The 26,516-nt window shown below is 41.4% G+C and overlaps 1 protein-coding gene across 1 annotated transcript in view; it reads left to right on the top strand.

Annotated features, from left to right (window-relative positions):
- Positions 1-26,516, top strand: part of HS6ST2 (heparan sulfate 6-O-sulfotransferase 2) — a 467,845-nt gene that overhangs the window by 381,256 nt on the left and 60,073 nt on the right. The window contains 2 exon segments of the mRNA XM_036271595.1: positions 15,396-15,429; positions 15,431-15,486. Of these exon segments, the coding sequence (XP_036127488.1) occupies positions 15,396-15,429; positions 15,431-15,486 (90 nt within the window).

Raw genomic sequence — 26,516 nt, 5'->3', positions numbered from 1 at the left:
AATGGTGTTGGAAAAATTGGACAGCTACATGCAATAAAAAAATTTAAACTAGACCATCAACCTTCACCATATACAAGAATACATTCAGAATGGGTACGGCATTCTTTTGGCATGAAAGTGGTAAGCAACTTACAGAAGCAGGAAGCAAAAGGGGTAGTATCATTTCTAAAATGGTGACTCAATTAAAATAGCCGTTTACTTTATCATTCCACCCTTTTGATGCTACTAGCTGCTATTGCTGAAAATTGCATCATGATACAGATCTCTATAATCTGGGTCTTCAGACCTTTGTAGGAGTTGATATCTGTACTAATACTGTTGGAGGACCAATATTTGGCCTTCGCCCCCTGATTACAGTTGACTCTAAGTTTGGACTATGGTCCGTATTATGCATGGTCCAAGGCTTACTCCTAGGAGATGATGGCTAACAATCCAATTAGTGGAAATTGCCATTGGAGCCAGCCCTGTGAGGCTATTCCTCAATTCCAATTTTCTAATTCTTTGGCTCTGTGTTTTATGTTTTCTCTGCGTTCTTTGACCTTTCCTCTTATGATTCCAGACTGGTTTACAAAGTAGCAGCATTCTTCCCGTAAGAACATATAAATTCCTCCTTTTTCTTCTGTTAGCAGGTCTAGAGCCCAGCAGTTCTGTAAGATTACTTCTGCTAGTGAATTAGTCTGTTTTTTGATGGTGGTCAAGGAGTCTGCTACTGTAGTCATGTCTGCATTAAGTTGGGCAGACAACCTATAGTAGGTAGAAGAAGAGAACCCTAGGCCCCCTACTTCTATCCCTATCTCAGCTGCAATGTCAATATCAGCTGCAACTGCTATGCCTACCCCACTTTTGATTCAGGTAGGTCCCTTTCAGCTCAGTCAGAGTAGGAGTAGGGTTGATATTTCCTAGGGGGTTAGGATGCTGAGGCCAGGGGTAAGGAAGACCTCCAGATATCTCCCGGTCCAGTTGGTGGGGCGGCACCTATAGGCCTCCCATCCACACAGGAGGAATAATCCTGGCTCAGTACATAAACTGCTGTTATTGGGGATACCGAGGTTACTGATACAAAGCTCTGGGTTAAGAGACCCTACTGGGTTTCTCTGTGGGGACACCTTCTCTGGCTCTAGGTAGGTTACATTTGATCCTCTAGTGTCTAGAAATACCTTGGTTATTATGAGCCCTTGGGTTAGGGTCTGACCGGGACCAGGAGATGCCCCTGTATGACTCCAGGTACATGGAACTGGTATTCCTAGGAATCCTTTCTCCTGGAACAGTAGGCAAACCCAACATTCCCGAGTGTAGTTGCTAGGATTCCGGTATGCCGAGTACATGGTTCGTACTAGTTCCTGAACCTGTACTATGGGGCTGATTTTCTGTAGTGTCTCCCAGAAAGTAGTAAGGTTGGCACCCTTATATATTATCTTTTCCTCCTGTTTCTTCAGCCATCCGGATACTTCTCTAACAGCTTCTTACCGGACCATCTCAAATCTTTCCTGGGTTAAATCACTTAATTGGAGGTAGGTACTCCAACAAACCTGTCTACCCTGGGGCCCATATGCCTGACACTTTTGACTCTGGTATCCAATAGTCCCTCCCAATTTCCCCATAATGTATAATTTATAGTCCCAGACACATGTCGGGGGCCCAGCTTGGTTGCTACCTGGGAGATAGTGTTGTAGGCATTCCGCGGGCATAGCAGTGGCATATGTGAAGGGCAATGCAGAGAATTTATAGCTTGCTATTCCTTCTGCAAGTTGTATCCTTTCTGCAGGTGTACTATATTTACATACAGGGGCTTGAATTGGGGCAGGATCTGCTAAGCAAAGCATACTTAGGTATCCAAAAGCACAGATAAAACCAAGATACATTCCCCCAAGAGCCAGTCACTCCCAGGTGCTCCATTCTGTTGGGGCTTCAGTCGTCAGTCCAATTCCTAAGATTATAGCAATTCCCACTGCAGTCGGGTACTATCCTGAGCAATTGTCCATTCCTCTGAGCCTCCGTCAGTGCCTGGTTTCCTTTTCAGCTTCATGGTTGGCAATCGTGGCGGCTGGTCCTCTGGGACCTGTCCGTCCTCCTGGAATCCACTGGGTCCATTGCTCTCTTGGCTCAGCTGTGATGGATCCAGAGGGTGATTCCTGCAACCTTAAGTACAGTAGGGGTTGTTAGTATGACAAGGTGGGGCCAGGTCCATGTAGATTAGAGGGGTTCCTTTTTCTATTCTTTAATCTATACATAGTCCCCTGGTTTATGAGAGTGGGCTGGCCCCCCTTGTAGAAAGGGTTTTGGCCTAATTCGTTCTGATGTATCTGGCTAAGTTTTTCTCCTAGCTTCTGGAGGTACTTAGTCTGCCCTGTTTCCCCTATAATCTGAAGCTCTCCTATAGGTAGGGGTAGTATGGCTGGTGGCCTCCCATATACTAACTCAAATGGTATATACCCTATGGCATTAGGGGTGTTTTATACCCTGAATAATGCTAAGTGTAACAGGTCTGGCCAGGGCAGGTCGGTCTTCTGATGGAACTTTGCAAAGGTTTCTTTTAGAGTCCGGTTCATGCGTTCTACCTTGCCTGAGCTCTGAGGGTAATAGGCAGTGTGTAGCATCCAATTAATTTTTAATTGTGCTGCTAGTTCCTGGAGCACTTTTGCAACAAACGTTGCTCCATTGTCGCTGCCAATGGTAATAGGCAACCCAAAGCGGGGGATAATTTCCCTGAGGAGGGTCTTGACTACCTCTTTGCTTTTTTCTGTCCTAGTGGGGAATGCTTCTACCCATCCAGAGAAAGTACAGACTAATACGAGTAAGTATCTGTATCCCCGGCTTGGCCTGATATCAGTAAAATCAATCTGTAGGTCCTCAAAGGATGTTGCCCCCTGTGTTGTATTCCGGGAAGCCTTTTCGGGTGAACTGCTGCATTGTTCCTGGAACAGGCCAGGCATTGAGCCTCTGCCACTGCACATAGTCCAGACCTGTTAGAGAAGTAGTAAAACCTCCCGAGTAGGGGCTCTAGAGAAATTTTCCCTAGGTGTGTGAGGGCATGGCATTGCCTAACAAGATTGCTGGCCTGGCCTTCTGGTATGTAGAGCTGTTCATCTGGTGGGTATTCAGAGGAAGTTTTCTTGTATGGCCCATTTCTTTCATTCTTTTTTTTTAATAATTAATTTTTGTTACAGATGTTTCTCCTTTTCCCCCCACTGATTCCCCCCTCCACTTCCCTCCCTGCCTTTTCCCCAGTTTGTTGTCCATGTCCACTGTTCATGCATACGTGCATATAAGTTCTGTGGTTTATCTCTCCCCCACCACTCACCTCTTTAGGGGATTGTCAGTCTGTACCCCACTTCCGCATCTCTGGGACTACCCCATTCCTCAGACTGTTATGTTCATTATATTCCAAAAATAAGTGAGATCATATAAAACTTGTCTTTCTCTGTTTCACTTATTTCACTTAGGATGATACTTTCCAGGTCCCTCAGTGTAGTCTCAAAGGATAAGAGATATTTCTTTCTTGCAGCTGCGTAGTACTCCATTGTGTATATGTACCACAGCTTTTTATCCCTTCGTCTACTGATGGACACTTGGGCTGTTTCCAGATCTCAGCTATTGTAAATAGTGCTGTTACAAACATGGGCGTACATATATTCTTTCTGATTGGTGTTTCAGGCTTCTTAGGATATATTCCTAGAAGTGGGATCACTGGGTCAAATGGAAGTTCAATTTTTAATTTTTGAGGTAACACCATATTGTTTTCCATAGTGGCTGCACCAGCCTGCATTACCACCAGCAGTGCACTAGAGTCCCCTTTTCTCCACACCCTCACCAACACTGGTTGTTTGATTTGTTGATGGCGACCATTCTGACAGGTGTGAGGTGATACCTCATTGTTGTTTTAATTTACATCTCTCTGATGATTAGTGATGATGAGCATTTCTTCATATGTTTTTTAGCCATTTGTATGTCCTGTTTGGAGAGGTGTCTATTTAGTTCCTCTGCCCATTTTTTAATTGGATTCTTTGTCTTCCTTTTGTGGAGTTGTATGAGTGCTCTATATGTATTGGAAATTAACCCCTTATCTGATATATCACTGGCAATTATGCTCTCCCATACAGTGGGTAGCCTTTCCGTTTTGATGATTGTATCTTTCACTGTGCATAAGCATTTGAGTTTGATTTAGTCCCCTGTGTTCATTTTCTCCTTTGTTTCTATTGCCTTAGGTGATGCATCAGTGGAAATTCTGCTGCATATGATGTCTGAAATTTTGTTGCCTACAGTCTCTTCTAGGATTTTTATGGATTCAAGAGTTACATTTAATTCTTTTATCCATTTTGAGTTTATTCTGCTGTAGGGTGTAAGTTGATGGTCTAGTTTCATTTTTCTGCAAGTAGCTGTCCAATTTTCCCAGCACCATTTATTAAAGAGGCTGTCCTTACTCCACTGTATGCTCTTGCCACCTTTGTCAAATATTAATTGAGCATATTGCCTTGGGTCCATTTCTGGGTTCTCTGTTCTGTTCCACTGGTCTATATGCCTGTTCTTGTTCCCGTACCAGGCTGTGTTGATTACAGTGGCTTTGAAGTATAACCTGAAATCTGGTTTTGTGATCCCTCCAACTTTGTTCTTCCTTTTCAGGATTGCTGTGGATATTCAATGTCTTTTTTGGTTCCATATGAACTTTTGAAATAATTGTTCTAATTCTGTGAAGTATGCCGTTGGTATTTTGATGGGGATTGCATTGAATCTATAGATTGCTTTGGGTAATATGGGCATTTTAATGATGTTAATTCTCCCAATCCATGAACAGGGTATGTGCTTCCACTTTTTTATATCTTCCTCTATTTCTTTTTTCAATGACCTGTAGTTTTCTGTGAATAGGTCCTTTATTTCTTTGGTTAAGTTTATTCCTAGGTATATTAATTTTGTTGCCGCAATGGTAAATGGGATTGTTTTCTTAGTTACTCGTTCTGTGAGTTCATCCTTGGTGTATAAGAATGCCATCGATTTCTGGACGTTAATTTTGTATCCTGCTACTTTACCAAATTCATTTATTAAGTCTAGTAAACTTTGATGGAGTCTTTGGGGTTTTCTATGTATACTATCATGTCATCTGCAAATAACACTTCCTCCTTTCCAATTTGGATCCCTTTTATTTTTTCTTCCTGTCTGATTGCTGTGGCTAAGACTTCCAGTACTATGTTAAATCGGAGTGGTGGAAGTGTGCATCCTTGCCTTGTTCCTGTTCTTCAGGAAAATGCTTTTAATTTTTGCCCATTGAGTATGATGTTGGCTGTAGGTCTTTCATATATGGCCTTTATTATGTCGAGATATGATCCCTCTATTCCTACACTCCTGAGCGTTTTTATCAGAAATCGATGCTGGATTTTGTCGAAGGCTTTTTCAGCATCTATTGATATGATTATGTGGTTTTTATTCTTCATTTTATTTATGTGGTGTATCACATTTATGGATTTGCAAATATTGTACCAACCTTGCATCCCTGGGGTGAATCCCACTTGGTCATGGTGGATAATTTTTTTGGTGTATTGCTAGATCCAATTTGCTAGTATTTTGTTCAGGATTTTGGCATCTATGTTCATCAGGGATATTGGCCTGTATTTTTCTTTCTTTGTTCTGTCTTTTTCTGGTTTTGGAATTAGAATTATACTGGCTTCATAAATCAAGTTTGGAAGTCTTCCTTCTTCTTGAATTTTTTGAAATAGTTTGAGGAGAATGGGTATTAATTCTTCTTTGAATGTTCGGTAAAACTCCTCCGTGAAGCCATCTGGGCCTGGGCTTTTGTTTTCTGGGAGAGTCTTGATTACTTCTTCAATTTCTTCTGTTGTTACTGGTCTGTTCAAGTTTTATATCTCTTCCTGATCCAGTTTTGGGAGACTATGTGTTTCTAGAAATTTGTCCATTTCGTGTAGATTGTCGAATTTGTTGCCATATAATTGTTCATAGTAGTTGTTAACTATCTTTTGTATTTCTGTGGTGTCAGTTCTTATCTCTCCTCTTTCATTTCTGATTTTGTGTATTTGGGTTCTCTCTCTTTGTTTCTTAGTGAGTCTAGCTAAGGGTCCATCAATCTTGTTTATCTTTTCGAAAAACCAGCTCTTTGTTTCATTGATCCTTTGAATTATTTTTTTGGTCTCTAAGTCATTTATTTCTGCTCTGATCTTTACTATTTCCTTCCTTCAACTTGCTCTGGGGTTTCCTTTTTGTTTGCTCTCTAGTTCTTTAAGTTGTGAGGTTAGATAGCCTATAAGAGATTTTTCTTCTTTTTTGAGGTAGGCCTGTAGTGCTATGAACTTCCCTCTCAGAACTGCTTTTGCTGCATCCCATAGATTTTGTGTGGTTGTGTCTTCATTTTCATTGGTTTCCAAGAAGTTTTTGATTTCTTCCTTGATCTCCTCGGTGACCCATTCATTGTTTAATAACATGCTATTTAGCTTCCATGTGTTCAAATGTCTTTGTATGTTCTTCTTGCAATTGAGTTCTAGTTTCATGCCATTGTGATCTGATAAGATGTTTGATATGATTTCAGTCTTCTTGAACTTTTAGAGACTTAGTTTGTGCCCCAACATGTGGTCTATCTTTGAGAATGTCCCATGTGCACTTGAGAAGAATGTGAATTCTGTAGTTTTGCAGTGTAGTTCTCTGTAGATATCTATTAAATCCATTTGGTCTAGTGCTTCAGTTAGAGTCTTTGTTTCCTTGCTAATTTTTTGTCTAGAGGATCCATCCAGTGATGTCAGCGGTGTGTTGAAGTCCCCTGCTATGATTGTATTGCTATCGATTTCTCCTTGGGAGTCCTCCAGACGTTTTTTAATATATTTTGGTGCTCCTATATTTGGTGCATATATGTTTATTAAGGTTATATCTTCCTGTTGGATAGCTCCTTTCAGTATTATGTAGTGGCCTTCTTTGTCTCTAATTATGGCCTTCATTCTGAAATCTATTTTATCAGATATGAGTATTGGTACCCCAGCTTTTTTTTTCTTTTCCGTTTGCTTGGAAGATTTTTTTTCTCCCTTCACTTTCAATCTATGTGAATCTTTTGTTGTGAGGTGGGTCTCTTGTTAACAACATATAGATGAGTCATGCTTTCTTATCCAATCAGCTACTCCGTGTATTTTTATGGGAGCATTCAGTCCATTTACATTTAAGGTGATTATTGATATGTACTTATTTATTGCCATTTTTGTTTAGTGTGGTTCTATTTTTCTTCCCATTTCTCCTGCTAATTACAACAGTCCTTTTAACATTTCTTGCGGTGCTGGTTTGGTGCTAATATATTCCCTTAACCTTTTTTTTTTTTTTTTTTTTTTTTTGTCTGGGAAGCTCTTTATTTTACCTTCTATTTTGAATGATACCCTTGCTGGGTAGAGTAGTCTTGGATTCAGATCCTTGTTTTTCATGACCTTGATTACTTCATGCCATTCCCTTCTGGCCTGTAGTGTTTCTTGTGAGAAGTCAGCTGAGAGCCTTATGGAGTTTCCTTTGTAGGTTACCTGTTGATTATCTCATTCTGCTTTTAGGATTCTCTCTTTGTCTTTAATTTTTGGCAGTTTGATTACTATGTGTCTTGGTGTGGGCCTGTTTGTTTTCCTCTTACTTGCTGCTCTCTGTGCTTCTTGAACTTAAATGCCTTCTTCCCTCACCAAATTAGGGAAGTTTTCTGTCACTATTTCTTTGAATATATTCTCTAACCCTTGCTCATTTTCTTCTTCTTCAGGGACTCATATGATGCAAATATTATTCCCTTTTGTATGGCCCATTTCTGTTCCTCTGGGGTGTAGTGTGGCTGATTGAGGTTTAGTTCTAATAGGGTAACTTCTATAGCTGGGGTATTTGTCGGGGCCTTCCTTTCTGTAGCTGCTGCCTTTGCTGCCTGATCTGCCCTTCTGTTCCCTTGGGCTACTTCTGTCTCTTTCTTCCTGCGGCCCCTGCAATGCATTACTTCTACTCCCTGATGATCCCAGACTGCTTCTAGCAGTCATAGTATTTCTGCCTTGCTTTTATTTTTTTCCTCTTGGCTGTTAAGAGTCCTCTCTCTCGGTAGACTGCCCCATGGATATGTATTGTGGTGAAGGCATACTGAGAGTCTGTATAAATATTGACCCTTTTTCCTTCTGCTATTTTGAGCGCCCTAATTAATGCCCAGATTTCTGCCCTTTGGGTGGACCAGCCAGCCAGCAGGGGCTTTACTTTAATTATTCTCATTGTCCACGATAGCATACCCCACCATTTGTTTCCCCTCAGTCATGTATCTGCTCCAATCAGTGTAGAACATGAAGTCTGGCTTGTCTAGAGGCTGGCCCCACAGGTCTGGTAGCTGGCATGCACCTCTTCAGTTGTCTCAAGGCAGTCGTGGTCTGGTTCTCCCAACTCAGCAGGGAGGAACATAGCCAGGTTTATTCGCCAGACAGTGCTGACTTTCACTCGGGATTCTCATGGAGAAGTTTCTGGTACTGTGTCAGTCTCGGGTTGAAGAGCCATTTGTGTCCCTGTCCAGCCAGAAGGCTAGATACCATGTGGGGAACAAATATGTTGATCCCTTGCCCAAGTGTTAGTTTGTCTGCCTCCTGTAAGAGGGTGACACCTGCAGCTATGGCCCTCAGGCAGGGCGGCCAGCCTGCTGCTACATTGTCCAGTGGCTTAGACAGGTATGCAACTGACCTTTGCCATGGTCCCATTGGTTGTGTAAGGACCCCTAATGCTATTTTCTCCTTTTCCTGTGTGTAGAGGTTGAAAGGCCGACTGGGGTCTGTCCTCCTTAGGGCTGGCGCATGTCCAAGATGATCTTTTATGTCCTGGAAGCCTTTCTCCTGTTCAGCTTCCCAAAAGAGTGATGCTGTGTCTGGGCCTTTCAGCACTTGGTAAAGTGGTTTGTCTAATGCTGCATACTCCGGTATCCAGATTCAGCAGAACCCAGCCACCCCTAGGAACTCTCAAAGTTCCCTTCATGTGACTGGAGTTGGTGGGGCCATTATAACCTGCTTTCTTTCCTGGCCCAGGACCTGTTTTCTTTGGAAAATGAGGAATCCCAGATATCTTACCTGGGCCTGGCATATCTGTGCTTTCTTCCATGAGGACCGGTACCCTGCCTTTGTTAGCAGTTCAAGGAGCTGGCAGGTACCCTCCCAGCACTGGTCCAATGTGGGGGCAACTAGTAGGAGATCTCTACATAGTTGTAGCAGCGCTAGGTCCATTTCTGTATCTGTAAATGATTATAAGTCTCTGGCCAGGGCCTCTCCAAAAAGAGTGGGTGAATTCTTAAACCGTTGTGGCAATCTGGTTCAGGTCATTTGGATCTTTGCCACAGTATCGGGGTCTTCTCATTCGAAAGCAAAGAGTGGTTGGCTCACCTTCGCAAGTTGGAGGCAGAAAAAGGCATCCTTTAAATCCAAACAGGTAAATCAGGCTGCCTCCAGTGCGAGCTGGCTAAGGAGCATATATGGGTTTGGTACTACAGGGTGCAGTGTGATTGTTGCCTTGTTCACTGCTTGCAGGTCCTGTACTGGCCTGTATCTGCTGCCATCTGGCTTCTTCACTGGCAGCAAGGGAGTGTTCCAGGGGAACTGGCATGGGACAAGTATACCTTCCCTCAGGTGCTTCTGGATTACCTCTTTGATTTGCTAGCCTGGCCTTCCTGATAATGGGGTACTGGCGGATCTGTTCTGGTCTGGCTCCCGGCTTTAGTTCTATACTTATAGGTGGATGGTTTCCTGCCAATCCTGGTGGGTTGTCTTCCGCCCAGATATTTGGGTATCTCTTTCAAAGGTCAATGCCCCTTCCCTCTGTGGGCTCTGATTGGCCTTCCTCCGCTTCCTCATATAGTCGAAATTCCTCCCGGAGAACTAAGACTGCTATGAGGTGTGGGGTCCCAACTTGTAAGTGAGCCTCTCCCATTGGGTAAAAGGAAATCTGGTCTCCTAGCTTAGAAAGCAGGTTGTGTCCCAGGAGCTGAACTGGGTACTCCAGCATGTACAGGAATTCATGCTTTACCTAGTGGCTCCGAGTTTTACAGTTCTGGCTTGACAAAACTGTTTGGGGCCACTAGGCTGTTCGGTGGTGCCAATGATAGAGATCTCGTGCCCTGAGGGAGGTGCAACTGTGGTCGTTACTACTGAATATTCTTCCCCAGTATCTACCATAAAGGGGAGGGCTTGGTCTCCTACTGTCATTTGGACCATGGGCTCATGGGGGCCGAGGTGTAGTGAGCCCAGTCTCCCCTAGTCCGAGCCTAGGCCTGCCAGACTGGGGATGGTAGGCATCTGGGTCTCAGGTCCCGATTGCCTATCGGCCTGCCTTTTCTTCTTTCAGTTGGGACATTCCCTTTTCCAGTGTCCTCTTTCTTTGCAGTATACACATTGGTCTGATTCCACAATCCAGTGTGTAGGCTCATTTTTTTTTTCCTTCCAGCCACTTGGCTTTCCTGGATGGCAGGGGCTTTCCTAGCGTGGCTGCTAGGAGTGCTGCCTTTTTCTCCATTCTTTTTTGAGCCTCCCACTTGGCCGCCTGTTCTGTTATTGTACACCTTGTTAGCAATCCCTATTAGTTGGCTTATGCTCATTCTGGCAAAGCCCTCAAGTTTCTGAAGCTTCTTCCTGATGTCCAAGGCTGATTGGGAGACAAACACTGTGTTGACCATTCTCTGGTTGTCTGGCCCTTAGGATCAAATGAGGTGTCTATTCCATAGGCCTCACACAGGTGTTTGTAAAAGTCCCCAGGGCATTCATCAGGCTGCTGAGTCCCATTAGCTACCTTTGACATGTTAGTAGGCCATTGGGCCCCCGCTCAGATTCCGTAGAGAAGGGCATCCCTGTATCTCTGAAGTGCAGCTCTTCCTTCCTCTGAGTGGTGGTCCTAGTCAGGTTGTGCCTCAGGTGCTGCTACTCTTGCCCATTGGTCTGGATCTAAAATGCCCACAGGCGCTGTGGTCTCTAGATATTGGTGGGCTTCCTGGAGAATGCGCCTTCGCTCCTCAGTGTTGAACAGCATGAGGAGTAGCTGTCAGCAGTGGTACCAGGTGAGACGATGTGTCTGCATGATGGACTCCATAAGGTCAGTCAGGGCCTGGGGTTTCAATGAGTTGGATGGAGTATGGTGCTTCCAGTTTAAGAGGTCAGTGGTGATGAATGGTTGGTAATAAATGATGGTCTGTCCTGGCTGCTTGGTACCATCTGGCCAAATTTGTGGCAGGGCCTGGGTCTCCCTAAGAGGCATCTGTAGTGCCTGTCATTGCTGGTGCCTTGTCAAAACTGGGGAGGCCTGGGGCACTTCTGGGGCTGGTGCTGGTGAGATAGATGGTGGTGGAGTTTCGATTTCAATTTTGGGGGCCTGGGAAACCATTTCAGGTGCATATGGGAGGGTAAGTGGATGGGTGTTCTTCCTCTGGGTCACCTTTGAGAATGGGGTGTCTGTGTGCTTCCTTAGATTGAGCCACAAGGACGTGGGCAGTCTCTCCTTGGCAAGCTGAGGCCTTTTTCTTTGTTCTAGTTACCCCTGCTGTGCTGGCTTCTGCCCAGCACAGCGTTGGAGCCACTTTGGCATGTCCTGAGCTAGTTGCTGCTGTCTATGTAGATGTACTCGTCTGGGTGTCCTGGCCTCTCTGGTACTACCAGATGTACTGCCTATATGATTCCTAGATTGAGGGTTCCCTCAGGGGGCCAGCCTACCCCAAAACCAGGCCATTAAGCTGAACAGAAGGTTTCCAGTTGGCTCGGGGTCATGCTCAGATCCTGGCCCTGGAACCGATCAAAGTTTTGCAACATGCAGTCAAGTATTGTTGATGGGCCTCCTCCCATGATTTTTCCTCCCATAATGGCACAGACAGACAAGGAATGGGGATTTTCAGTTTGCCCACTTGGCTGCTTCTCTCACAGGGATTTAGGTGCCTCTTAGCTTTGGCAGATCAGTATAAACCCTGGATCATGTTCACAGGAAGGGACTGTGTCCCCCAGAACCTGATACTGCCCTGAGCTATATAAGGTCACCATGGTACCACAGGTTGGGGCCCACTGAGACTCTGTAGGTTGGTACTGGTGGAGCCACACAGATATTCACACTCATTCACGCACTGACATTCAAACGAGTTTAAACATTCCCTCCCTTTAGGGCTCGCTCTACCTGGTGACCAGAAGGCCTGAGAGATGATCAGTCTCTCCTTCTACCTCAAGGGTGGGCCAGTACTTGGGCTCATGGTCCCCGGGGTACTCACTGGTCCTGAAGCTGTGCAGATCCTGAAACTGAACCCGTTCATTTCCCCTGGCAGCCCATATGGGGTGTGAACCTCTCCGGCAGCTGGCCACGGAGCCCGGAACGGGCAGGGATCCGAAATGACTGGAGCACGTGTTTCCCTCCATCACAGGGCTCCACAGAGCACCCACACAGCCACCTCACTGGTGGTAATCGCCTGCTTATGTGAGTCATTTCCTAGTCAGGGAACCAAAATGTTATGGAAAAGACTCAGACCAAACACTGGAGGGAGCAAAGAGGTTCCTTTAATCATGCATGCGGATCCAGAGGAGGCAGTCTCCAAATTCTGGGCCCTGAGTTGTAGGGTATGCCTAGCTTTATAGCAGGCTGGGTGGGGCATTCTTTTGGCACAAAAACAGTAAGCAACTTATAGAAGCAGGAAGCAAAAGAGGTCATTTCATTTCTAAAATGGTGGCTCAATTAAAATGGTGGTTTACTTCCTTTAACAGAATAACTGAATTCATGACCTTCCCATGCTAAAAGTATGAGTGAAAATTATTAATTCATCTGATACTATCTCCCAAAGACTTTTAGAAGTCATTTGGCATGCATATACTTCACTAAAAGTCAGCAGTTTCAGAGCTGAACTTGTACTACAGAAGATCCAGACTAAAAATAATTTTATGTTTGACAACATGTGTGTGTGTGTGTGTGTGTGTGTAACTAGAGCATCCCTTGGGGCCTGGGCTGTGGTACCATCACTAATGGAATCTACTAGCTCTAGCTTTGAATGCCAGAAGGATAGCGTTCTTTGAACTTGACCAATGGTTCCCATTCCCTTTACCTTTGGATGGCATCATTGGATAAAGTCATGCTTTATTTTGATGGGAGAGAGAGAGATAACTTAAGAAAAAAGAGAGAGGACTTCCGGTCAAGATGGAAGCGTAGGTAAATGCGGTATCGCGTCCTTCCACAATCACATCAAAGTTACAACTAAACTACAGAACATCATCATTCAAAACCGCCTGAAATCAAACTGAATGGAAGTCGTACAACTACAGAATTAAATCAGCAGCCACATCCAGACTGGTAGGAGGGGCTGCGGCATTGGGCTGGTCCCACACCCAAGTGTGGCAGATAAAAATCAGGAGGCTCCCATGGCTGGGAAGGTCCTTCCTGAGGACTGAGGGGTCCCCGTCCCACACCAGGTGCCCTGCTCAGGGTTCCAGTGCCGGGAAGAGAAGTCCCCATAACTTCTGGCTGGAAAAAACAGTGGAAACTGAGGCTCAGGGAAGCTGACCTGGCTGGAGCCCCAGGCAGCTCCCTAAAGGGCCCGCGCATGGACTTATAGGACTCTCTCCCTCTAAGCTTGGAGGGGAGGCAGCTCAAGGGGCACCAGAGACATACAGGGAAGAACTGAGCTGTTTGGCACTGGAGCAAGGGCTGGAGAGGGGCTTTCTCGGGGACAAACGTGCTGTAAGAGGCCTTTGTTCCTTTGGTGAGCCCTTCCGGGGGGCGGCAGACAGTCTCCATATCTGGGACTCCAGCAACCTGGCTCACACTGGTAGCCACGCCCTGCTGACTCCCTGAGGCCCCACCCCACCCCACCCCACTCAACTTTCAAGCCCACCCAAGCTGTTGCCACTTGCTTAACCATTGGATTGGCCGGTCTTGGATCCTGCTTCAGGTTTTTCCTAAATTCTTTCAAACGAGCAGCATCTGGTCTCAGCGAGCCCCATACCTCTCATTAAGTAATACACTGAAACAAACACAGGGAGGCAGCCAAAATGAGGAGACAAAGAAACAGGTCCCAAATGAAAGAACAGAACAAAACCCCAATAAAAGAACTAAGTGAAATGGAAATAAGCAACCTAACAGATGCTGAGTTCAAAATACTGCTTAGAAGAATACTCAATGAACTTAGTGAGAACCTCAGTGAACTTAGGGAGGCCTCAAGAGCATAAAAAAGGACCAGATAGAAATCATGGATACACAGTTAGAAGTGAAGGAGGCATTAACTGAAATAAAGAATAATTTACACAGCTTCAATAATAGAGTATGTAAATCCAAGGAGCAAACCATCGATTTGGAATATAAAGAAGCAAAAAAATCCCCAATCAGAACAGCAAAAATAAAAAAGAATCCAAAAAAATGAGGATATTGTAAGGAGCCTCTGGGACAACTTCAAGTGTGCCAACATTCTCATCTTGGGGGTGCCAGAAGGAGAAGAGAGAGAACAAGAAATCGAAAACCTGTTTGAAACAATAATGGCAGAAAACTTTCCTAACTTGGTGAAGGAAACAGACATACAAGTCCAGGAAGCACAGAGAGTCCCAAACAAGATGAACCCCAAGAGGCCCACACCAAGACACATCATCATCAAAATGCAAAAGGTTCAAGACAAAGAGAGAATCTTAAAAGCAGCAAGAGAAAGGCAGCTAGTTACCTATAAGGAAGTTCCCATTAGGCTGTCAGCTGATTTCTCAAAAGAAATTTGCAGGCCAGAAGGGAGTGGTAAGAAATATTCAGAGTGATGAAAACCAAGAACCTACAACCAAAATTATTCTATCCTGCAAAGTTGTCATTTAGAATCGATGGACATATAAAAACTTTCCCAGACAAGAAAAAGTTAAAGGAGTTCATCACTACCAAACCGTTATTATATGAAATGATGAAGGGTCTTTTTGAAGAAAAAGATAAAATGTATGAACAAACAAAATGGCAATGAATACATATCTATCAACAATGGAATCTACAAACAAAATGAACAGGTAGAACAGAAACATTCTCATAGATACATTTTGTTGGTTGCCAGCTGGGAGGAGGGTTGGGGGAATGGGTGAAAAAGGTGAAGGGATTAAGAAGCACAAATTCATTGCTAGACTGACAAACCTCAAAGGGAAAGGGGTTGGGGGGGGTGGGAAGAAATAAACCAAAGAACTTATATGCATAACCAATGGACACAGACAATAGTGTGGGAAAAGGTGGGAGGGGGGCGGGAGTGGGGAGGAGGAGGTCAATGGGGGAAAAATGTGGAACATCTGTAATACATTTTACATCCAACAATAAAGATTTGAAAAAAAAAATAGAAAAAAGAGAGAAAGTGAGAGAGAGACCTTGAAAGTCTTTAATTGAAATGACTAATTGCCTTTTGTCTCTATGATTATTGTTCTATATATTTTTTTCTATTCTTTCTGTGAGTATAGTAAGGATAGATGGGATTCTCCAAACACTAATCCAGATAGATGCAAACTCTCCATTATCAAAAATGGTGAAGAACACATCTAAGAATGGGAAGTAAGTGAAAAATGCCCTTGTGCAACTAGCATAGCTATTACAAAGCCTTGTGCTGTTCTCATTTTGCCATTCATTCATATTCATTTAACAGGGATTTGTGGAATGCCTCCTGTGTGCTTCACACTGGGCTAGTCACTGGGGAATTTAAATGGGTGAAGAAAGGGTAAGAAATATTGGGTGAGAGAAAGAGGAGGGAAGGGAAAGTTGGGAGATGACTTTGGAAAGGTAGCTCTTAGGGCTGACTATAAAGGCCAAGGATTTATAGCAATGCAAGATTTGTACTATGAATTTTTAAAAATTAAGGTAAAAAGGAGCACTGATCAATCATTTTATGATTTGCAAAGTACATGAAATTTTGTCTTTGATTCATACACAATGATACAGGGTTGATTTAGAAGAATATAAAAAGACATTTCATAAAAGTCCTGATTTAAGTAGATGTACATTATAATCATATCACTGATTTGCATAATATGTATATTATTTCCCTTGTAACCAGCATGTACCATGTCCTACCTGAAACTGCCTTTTTGGTATCACCAAAACTTGTATTGGCTGAATATTTGTTGTTATTTTAGATTTACTGCTTTGGGCTAATTCCAGAAAATGATATTAGCTGATCTCTCTCTTTATGGATTCAGCAGAGCATGTCAATCTGAAATGGTATGATCCCCTGCAGATGAAATATCTCCAATTAGTGGCTGCAACCCTTTGGTGAATGGCTCAGGTTCTCTTTAAGCTCTCTTTCTCTGGTGTATGGGGCATTGTGACAGGCAGAAATACAGCTAACAATGAGTACCCAGGCCACATCTAGGAGAAGATGAAAGATGCCTTTATCATGCTAAAAGCGGTAATCTAGCTATAAGATATGTCACTATAAGAGCATGGCTTTGCAACAAAAGGTGAATTTGTATGGTCATATTTTTTATGTATTCAGCATTGGACCATAAATGCTGCACTTTTAATATGATCTTATATCCAATTCCCAAAGTGAAAGATCTAGTGGTTTTATATATATATTTACCTCTTTTTCTCTTCCTGAATGCTGCTTCAGGTTTGCGTATAAAGTTGAACATGGGCTATCCTGGAGGATATAAAAATTGGTGGTGATAAGACTAAATCTCAGAGCAGTTAGAAGTAATTTTAGTTTTTTATCACTGAGCACCACAATCAAAATGCTCTCTAAATTATGAAGGAATCCCTTCCTTCATGTTGATGTACACATTCCCAAGCAGGTCAATGTTTTCAAATTAGTCCCAGTTCATTGTCAGGGCGCACTCTCAGTTAAAAGAGATGGCATTGGAGGATCAGTTTAAATTACCTCATGCTTTCAGAAATGACAGGCCCTTCCTAGGCACCTTGAACACATGTGTCACGCTGACAAGGCAGGGCAAAATCTCCATTTATTAGACCCTGATGTATAATTATGTGTGTGTGAGATGAGTGTTGCATTTTTTAAAGGGGCATTCATTGTTTTGTTTCTTTTGGCTTTACAGGAACTCAGCCTCTTACCTTTTGAGTGAAGAATTTCAGTGTGAGCCACAAAAGAAGCAGTTGGTAATGTCTGAGTTAAGATGACATAAGAGAATGCATACCTAATGTCACACCCAAGTTGTTAACAATAGAAGGCCAGCATAAATACATTCTTAAGTATATAAACAGGATCTTATATCACACTTCCTACATTTGGACACATCCCAAGGTCATGCCAGAGTGAGGGCTTCCTTCTTCACATTTTCTGAGCTAGGTGCCTCTTATTTACCATGTACATGACTCACAGATTGAGTTACTTCTCTTTAATTCTTCATTATTTTGTTGACTATTGATGTAAAATAAAAAGTTTTCCAATATCCAATTCCTCTTCATGAATATGTATGCCAGCTATCCTTTCTCTTACTTATCTCCCATCAGTTTTCAGGAGGTTTTTTTTTTTTTTTTTTTTTTTTTTTTTTTTTATCCTCACCTGAGGATATTTTTCCATTTTTATACAGATAGAGTGGGAGGGAGAGAGAGGAAGGGAGAGAGAGAGAGAAACATCGACGTGAAGGGACACATCGAGTGGCTGCCACCCGCACGACCAACCAGGGCCAGGGACAAACTGCAACCGAAGTACGTGCCCTTAGCAGGAACCGAACCCGGGTCTCTCCGGACCGCAGACCGACGCTCTAACCGCTGAGCCAAACTGGCCAGGGTTTCAGGAGGTTTTTTAAAAAATTCTGTCTCTGAACATTTTCTCCTTCCCAGGATACTTTTGTCAACAGGAGCAGTACTAATCTTTCACAAATATGAGGCAACTACTCGGGGAGGCATTTTTTACACTTTTTAGAACAGTGTCTGGTAGTGGTTAGGCATGTGTGTTCTAACTCAGAGAGAGTAGTTATTTCCTTTTATTTTTTTGGTTTGGGAGTATGAAGTGGTGAGGGACTGTGATAGGTAGATTTCCGTACCCAGGGCATATTCCCATGGTGCATTTTCACACCAATCAGCAGCATTGAGGGTGCTGCTCTGCTGGATTTTCCCATGTTATTTGATTTAATGACAGTGGATATGGTGCAAATTTAAAGAGTTTTTCAATGTTATTCTGAGTCTAGATACAGGCTGGGAGATAGAGCGAGTATAATTTTGTTCTCTGAAAAGAAATTGGGTCTTCTATTTTGAAATGAAACAAAAAATGCAAATGTCAGGTTGCCTCAAATATACATCATTGCTAAAAATAATAACTGTATTGAGTGACTACTATGTGTCAACCTCTTGATATATTTTGTCTCATAAATCCCAACACACCAAAAGCTCATGAAACAGGTACTATTATTATTTCTATTTTATGCATGAGGAAACTGAATCTTGGAGAGGATAATGTGTGCCTACATGGGGTCTCCAAATGAACAATTTTGGAAAAGCCCTTCTTTAACATTAATATTTGTAATGATAATAATTACAATATATTGAACTTTAACTTTGTGCCATTGTGCTAGACCCTGGGACAAAATAGACAAATACAAGATACAATGAGCACTTTCAATAAGCTCACAGTCTTAGTAGAGGAGAGACAGAGGATGGTGATGTGGTGTTTACAGTGAGGCAGTTATAGGGTGTTGTTGGAGCAAATGCCAGGGCTGGGGTAGGGAAGACATCATGTGGGGATGTCAATGAAGGCTTCTGAGAAATGACCCCTGAGCCCTTTAATTATCTCCACTTATCAGGCAGCAAGGTTCAGAAGAGGAAAATGCAAATTAGTCACTAAGGTGGGCAGAATCCTAGAATGCTGATAAGAACAAGTTGGAGTTGTTGATTAGGTCGAAGCTAAAACTGAATGGCCAATTATGCTCTGTTTTCTAACTTAAATCCATCAGGGGCCAGCTGACATGCAGTATAGCATGTTGAATAGCTTAAGAAACCTACAGCTTAAAAGTTGTGTCAGTTCTGCTTGCTGTTTCATTGCCTGAATCTGAAACGTGGTAGCCAATCCTCTGTTTTGTGGAGGAATAGATGGAATGGGATGTGTCTGAGCAGCAGAGCCAGACTGCCCTGAAAATGACTTTGAGGGAGGTAAATGCAATTTCTTCTTTGCCAACATACAGGACATTAAAAAAAAAAAAATCAGTGTAGAGCCATACCTCTGAGGTCAGGAAGCATAGGTTTTGCCGAGGTTGACCCATGACCAACTGAACCAGGCCTCCTCATTTAACCTCACATTTAATTCCCTTTGGTAATGTGATTCTGTTATTCTGTTCAACACATCAGGCTACAGTCAATCCACTCACTGACCCTTTGGGTTTTTCCCAGCAAGTACTTTAACTGTCAAGGCTGAGCATACATTGTAGCCACAAGAGCCATTAAATTTTTTTATTTTGTATCACAACATACTTTACATGAGACCAATCCTCTTGATGAACAAATAAGGACATGAAGACTTAAAAAGGGTCAGTCACTTCCTAAAGTCACATATCTAGTTAATTTCAGAAATCAGCCTAGAATTCTGGTCTTCTCATACCTATACTGTGCTCTTTCTACTATAATGAATGACACAGTTCTTCTCTCAGATGGTAAGATACTTCAGCAAATCACACCAAAGGATGTTTGGAGCCTGGTCTTCAGGACGTCTAGCAGAGTGCACTGCCCTCCATATACCATGATACCTGTGTGGGTTGGTTCTGTTAGCCACTGTGAAGATGGAGACTTTTGGAAAAAATTAGAATCATTAAACTTTTAAAAATGTATCCATAATAATTATGAAAGGAAATAGCATGCACTTTTCAGATGTTTTACTTTTCTTTCAAATAACATCATTTTGGTTGTGTTTGGACAGTCACTTTTTTTCAACATTATTGTTAAGCAATCTCAAACATTTAACACGCCACCACTACATTCAGGAAACAGTACAGAGAACTCATAGATCACTACAGCTATTCTTCCTCAAATTAGCCAACCAATGTTGAGGTGGTGTGTGTGCATGTGTGTACTTGTGTGTGTATAAAAATTCAAAGGCATCAATTAAAATATTAGTTTGAAGGCAGTTGCAGATTATGATGGAAATCAATCACTCCTCTCAGCCTGAAATGTTTTACACCTAGACTCAGACAAAGGCCAAGTTCAATTTTCAAATACTAGTGAAGGCCATGAGTATTATATGACTAGGGAAGAGCACCCAAACACAGTGCCTGGTAAATGATACCATGAATTTTCAGTTAAATTATATAAACTCTGGCTAAATGAATCAGGCTAGGAAGAGAGAAAGATGCTAAAATGAAGAAAAAGGTGTACAGAAGGAGAATATGAGATAACCAAGTCAAACTTTGCTCACTTCACTGATCTACCCAGAGCCTACCCTGGTAGCAGATGCCACAGAAAGACTGACTAACCTGTCTTTGAAAAATTGTCTCATAGCAAATAGACCTGTTTAACTATTCAGCAGCCAGTCTAGATGAAAGTGGTCAGGAACACATAGCTTCATAAAATAAACACAACAGGTCTAGGTTTTGGTTGGCAGGGGCTAAATGAACAGCTTTCTTGCTTTAATAAAGAAGAGGTGATCTGGCCAATTTGGCTTAATGGTTAAAGCATCCGCTTGTGGAAAGGTCGCAGGTTCAATTACTGGTCAAGGGCATGTACCTGGTTTGCAGGTTCAATCCCCGACCCCAGTCAGGGTGGTGTGGAAGGCAACTAATCATGTGTCTCTCTCACATCAATGTTTCTCTCTCCCTTCCTCCCTCTCACTCTATCTAAAAACCAGTGGAAAATTATTGTCTGGTGAGGGTTAACTGAAAAACAAAGGGGGTGGGGTTATATCTTGTTTCTTCTGTATAAACTCAAAGTGGTGCAGTTTTATGTTCAGATTTAGCTGTTTATATGTGCATTACTGGAGTTAAATCCTGCATACTGTGATCTCATGATTATGTTGTTTCCTCTCATTGAGGCAGCAGCTGCTAAAACACCTAGTTTTGCCTCTGTGTATGGAAGTGTGTGTGTGTGTGTGTGTGTGTGTGTGTGTGTGTGTTTTCCCTTCAAAATGGTTATATGCTGTATGAACATAAGCAATCAATAGCTAAGTATTCAACTTTTCAAATAATTGCTGTAATTTTATGTGATGATGATATCAGTAGTACCTTAGTTTAGCTATATTAAGTATAATATCACAGAGGCTTATGACAAACAAAAGCATCAAACTGATATCAATTTCCATCCCTCCCTCCTTTTTTCTCTCCCTCCCTCTCCCCTCCTCCTTGCAATTCTCCTATAATTGTTTTCTTATAGAAAAAGACAAATGACAGAATTATAAGCTTATGTCAGTATGTATTCCTAAATACAACTTTCAGTATAACGTGCCCACGAATCAGTTCATTTGTAGCCTAATTATCATTTTCTTTAATATTCCCTGTCCAGGATCATATGAGACCTTTGTCACAGAAAATAGTCACATCTATCCCAGAAAGCACATTCACTAATAAGGCAGAAAAGTAGCCTAAGACATTTGAAAAATACTTTTACTAACAAAGATAAATAACACATAGGCTTGGCATTCTTTGAAATTTAACCTCCTGCTAATCAGCTGCAGTATAGGGCTATTTAAAGATCTCTAAATAAATTAATCATGCAGTGTTGTGTGTATTTGAAAGGACATCAGTTTTGAAATCAGAAACCTGTACGTACCTCATCGGACTGTTAAGAAGATAAAAGGTCATAATCCAAGTAAGTCTCTCCTAGCATCTGGCTAAGTGCTTAGCTAAGACATGGTAAGTGCTTATAAATATCAACTAGTGATTATGCCTGCTTCAGCTACCAACATATTGCAGCTGAGTACAATGTGACCTGGCCAGTATAATTTTGATCAAATGAGAACTCTGGTTTGCACAGTCTGCCTGGTTATCTGCTTTGCCAGGTCCAGAAATAGGAAAGCAGAAGCCCCAACACTACTGGCACTACATAAATAATGCCCACAGATTGGGTAAAACAAGAAATTAGTGGAAGATCAAGGAAGAAAGAGTGCAGCCATGGAAACATTTCCTAGGGTATACACATGCATCTCTGTGATGGTTAGAATACTGAGTATACTTACTAACATAATAAATGCTCTCAAAATATCTGACTATGCTGGTCGTGGTTTTACAACTTCATCAAAAAGAATATTCTGCTCATCGAGTGGTAAAAAGCAGGAGCCATTTTTCTCCCTTCTTACCTGCCATACAAAACCATGGAACCAAGCTGCTATTCTCTGGAACAGTGGTGGTCAATAACTAACCCCACCCCTGCCCCGTAACATACATGGCTGAGAACTTGCTTGCATTTCTTCTGGCAGAGCTCAGAGTTATGTCCAGTTCTCAGGTGCCGGCTGGATTTCCACTTCTCTTTCTCCCACTCAGGAAAGGCTAGGAATGCAAGGAAGAGCAATGTTAAACAGAACTCCATTTTCCTCCGAGTAATACAGCTCTGTCTTTCTCTGTCGCTCTCTCTCTCCTGCTTGTCCTCTTTCTCTTTTCCCCTTCTCCTACTTCCCTTCCTTCCTCCTTATTCCATTTGTTCATTTATTTATCTATTAATAAACATCTGTCCTTTTAGCCCAATATTTTAAATTCTCAGCCCAGCTATTTCTGAGCTGAGTGAATTACAGAGGCTCAATAAATAATATCTTCTAATGCCTCTAGGCCAAATCTGTTTTTTCAGAAAACCAATCATTTAAACATGGCCCACTATGGTTTGAAGAACTCAGAGTATGGAAACACAGGGCAAAACTGACGTGCTATCCAAATAATAATTATCAATCCAACACTAACTAAAATCTGGAGTGTAGAAGCATTCAAATGTAGCATAGAAATTTTTAATTTGATGAAATTCAATTTATCATTTTTTCTATTATGCTTTTGGTATCATATCTAAGAAATCTTGCCCAATCCAAAATTGCAAAGGATTTTACCTATGCTTTCTTCTTCTATAGTTTTAGGGTTTAGATTTAGGGCAATTAGCCAATTTGACTGAACTTTTATATATGGTGCAAAGTAGATATCAAGGTTTTGTTATGTTTTACATATTAATAGTTAGTTGTTCCAGTAGCATTTCTTGAGAAGAACTACCATGGCAGCTGTTTGTATGGAAAATAATATGATAATTAATAAATAATAATACAAGAGTAAACTGTGTTTTGTGTACTCACAACTGTGAATCTACTTTTATCCCACCCTGTGTGTGTGTGTGTGTGTGTATAGATTCTCAATTGATATATATGTTTATCCTTATGTCAATTCCACACTGTCTTAATTATGTTAATTTTACAAATCTTGAAATCAGGTTATGTGAGTCCTCTAACTTCACTCTTCCTTTTTGAAGTTGCTTTGGATAATGTAGGTTGTTTGTATTTCAACATGAATTTTAGAATAAGTTCATAAATTTCCAGGAAAAAAGGCTGTTGGGATTTTGGTTGGGATTGTGTTAAATCTATATATCAAATTTTGGGAAAACTGACAACAATATTGAATTTCCAAGCCATGGATACAATATATATCTCGTTTTATTCTTTTTTAATTCTCACCCGAGAATATGTTTTTTGTCGTTGTTGTTTTTAGAGAGAGAAAGAGAAACATCGATGTGAAAGAGAAACACTGATTGGTTGCCTCCCATAAGCATCCCAACTGGGGGTCGAACCCAAAACCTAGTTATATGCCCTGACCAGGAATCAAACTTGCAACTTTTTGGTATATGGGACAACACTCCAACCAAGTAGCCACTCAGCCATGGCCAGTGTATTTTTTCTTTTATTTAGATTTTCTTTAACTTCACTAAACAATATTTTGTAGTTTTCACTATACATATTTTTTTCTATCTTTTGTCAAATATATACCTATATCATACTTTTGAAGCTATGGTAAAAAATTTCAATTTGTAATTATTTCAATTTGTAATTATTTATTTCTAATATATAGAAGTACAATTGATTTTTGTATATTGATCGTATGTCTTTCAAACCTGCTAAGTTCACTTATTATTTCCAGGAATTTTTTGTACATTCCACTAGATTTTTCTACATAGACAATTATGTCTATGTTTATGTGGAAAAAAGATAGTTTTATTCTTTTTTTTCCAATATGGATGCCCCCCCCTTTTTTTTTCTTGCTTTGTTGCACTGGCTAGATCCTCTAGTACAGGGTTGAATAGCTGTGAGTATTTTTGTGTGTGTAAATAATTTCCACCCATTTAACATTATAAAAAGACACATATACCAATGGAGAAAAAGTTGAACAGTAGATGTATCCTCTAAAGATGCTTCTTTGGGGACAAATGACTGGTCACTGCCTTTATCAAAAGGCCAAAACTGGTTTGCAAAAATACTGTGCAGAACTTTTGTCAGATAGAAAGTAGATCCTATTCATGGGGCAGAGGAGAGCAAAATAAGCCCTGGCCGGTTTGGCTCAGCGGTTAGAGCACTGGCCTGAGGTCTGGAGAGACCCGGGTTCGGTTCCCGCTAAGGGCACGTACCTTGGTTGCAGTTTGTCCCCGGCCCTGGTTGGGTCGTGTGGGTGGCGACCACTCGATGTGTCCCTTTCACGTCGATGTTTCTTTCTCTCTCTCTCTCTCTCCCTCCCACTCTATCTGAACAAAATATCGAAAAAATGTCCTCGGGTGAGGATAAAAAAAAAAAAAAAAGCAAAATAAATAAATATAAATAAAGTGTAAACTTTCATGTTTATAGAATCACATAAACTCTTTCTCTCGTTCATGTTTTTTTTTTTTTTCCTCTCTTTCTCTCTCCTTCTTTCCCTCCATGAGTTATTTTTAAAGAAACAGCATAGTATAATGGTTAAGATGGAAAACTGTGAAGCCCAGTGCTGCTTTAAAATCCCAACACATTCCTGGGAAAGTTATACAATCTTTCTATGTATCAATTTCTTCACTTATAAGAAGAGGATACTAATAGTGACTACTTCATAGAATTTTCTTAAGGATTAAATTCTTCATCCATTCAAAAATCGTATTGAGTGCCTACTACATACGAGGTACTATTGTGGCGTATGGGGATATAGCAAAGAATAAAACAAAGAAATTTCACTGTCTTTATGCCCATTCTAGTGAATTAACACTTTCATTAAATAAATAACTAAAATTCATAGTATTTTATTTATTTATTTTTTAATTAATTAATTGTTTTATTTTATTTTTGTTACAAATATTTCTCCTTTTTTCCCCATTGACACCCTCCTCCCCATCCTCACCACCCCATCCCCGGCTTTGTTGTCCATGTCCATTGGTTATGCGTACATGCATATAAGTTCTGTGGTTTATCTCTTCCCATTCCCCCACAACCCCCTCTTCTGAGGGTTGTCAGTCTGTACCCTACTTCCACATCTCTGGGTATACCCTACTCCTCAGACTGTTATGTTCATTATATTCTACAAATAAGTGAGATCATGTGGTATTTGTCTTTTTCAGCTTGGCTTGTTTCACTTAGGATAATACTCTCCAGGTCCCTCCATATCGACTCAAAGGATAAGAGATCTTTCTTTCTTACATCTGCATAGTACTCAATTGTGTACATGTACCATGATAATCAACAAGATGGGAAAAGGCTAGGGCAGGGGGCTAAGGAGTGGTGCAGGCAGGACATTTTTAAATTTAAATAAAGTGGTTGGGAAAGACCTCATTGAAAGGTGACATTTGAGGAATAATTTAATTTATTTAAATGAGGTGATACATGTCAAGGATTAGAAACATTCTCATAAGTAATAAACATATAATGATGCTTTTATATATTTTAACTGTAATTCTTTTTTCAATTAATTTTTGTTACAGATGTTTCTCCGTTTTTTGCCCATTGACACCCACCGTCCCATCCCCCCTTACCCCGTCGCCAATTTTGTTGTCCATCTCCATTGGTTATGCGTACATGCACATGAGTTCTGTTGTTTATCTCTCCACCCCCTCATCTGAGGGTTGTCAGTCTGTACCCTACTTCCACGTCTCTGGGACTACCCTGTTCCTCAAACTGTACTGTTCATTATATTCCACAAATAAGTGAGATCATATGATACTTGTCTTTCTCTGTTTAGCTTGGTTCACTTAGGATAATACTTTCCAGGTCCCTCCATGTTGTCTCCAAGAAAAAGAGATCTTTCTTTCTTACAGTCGCATAATACTCCATTGTGTATATGTAGCACAGCTTTTTTATTCTTTCATCTACTGATGGACACTTGGGCTGCTTCCAGATCCTAGCTATTGTAAATAGTGCTGCTATGAACATGGGGGTACATATATTCTTTCTGATTGGTGTTTCAGGTTTCTTAAAGTACATTCTTAGAAGTGGGATCACTGGGTCAAATGGCAATAAAATTTTTAATTTTTTGAGGTAACACCATAGTGTTTTCCATAGCGGTTGCACCAGTTTACATTCCCACCAGCAGTGTACTAGAGTCCCCTTTTCTCCACACCCTCACTAACACTTGTTTGATGATTTGTTGATGGCGGCCATTCTGACAGGTGTGAGATGATACCTCATAGATGTTTTAATTTGCATCTATCTGATGATTAGTGATGTTGAGCATTTC

This window comes from Molossus molossus, unplaced genomic scaffold, assembly GCF_014108415.1.
Source record: "Molossus molossus isolate mMolMol1 unplaced genomic scaffold, mMolMol1.p scaffold_m16_p_2, whole genome shotgun sequence".
Taxonomy (NCBI): Eukaryota; Metazoa; Chordata; class Mammalia; order Chiroptera; family Molossidae; genus Molossus; species Molossus molossus.
Note: the sequence above shows the minus strand (reverse complement) of the source record. Positions and strands in the feature narration are given on the sequence as shown.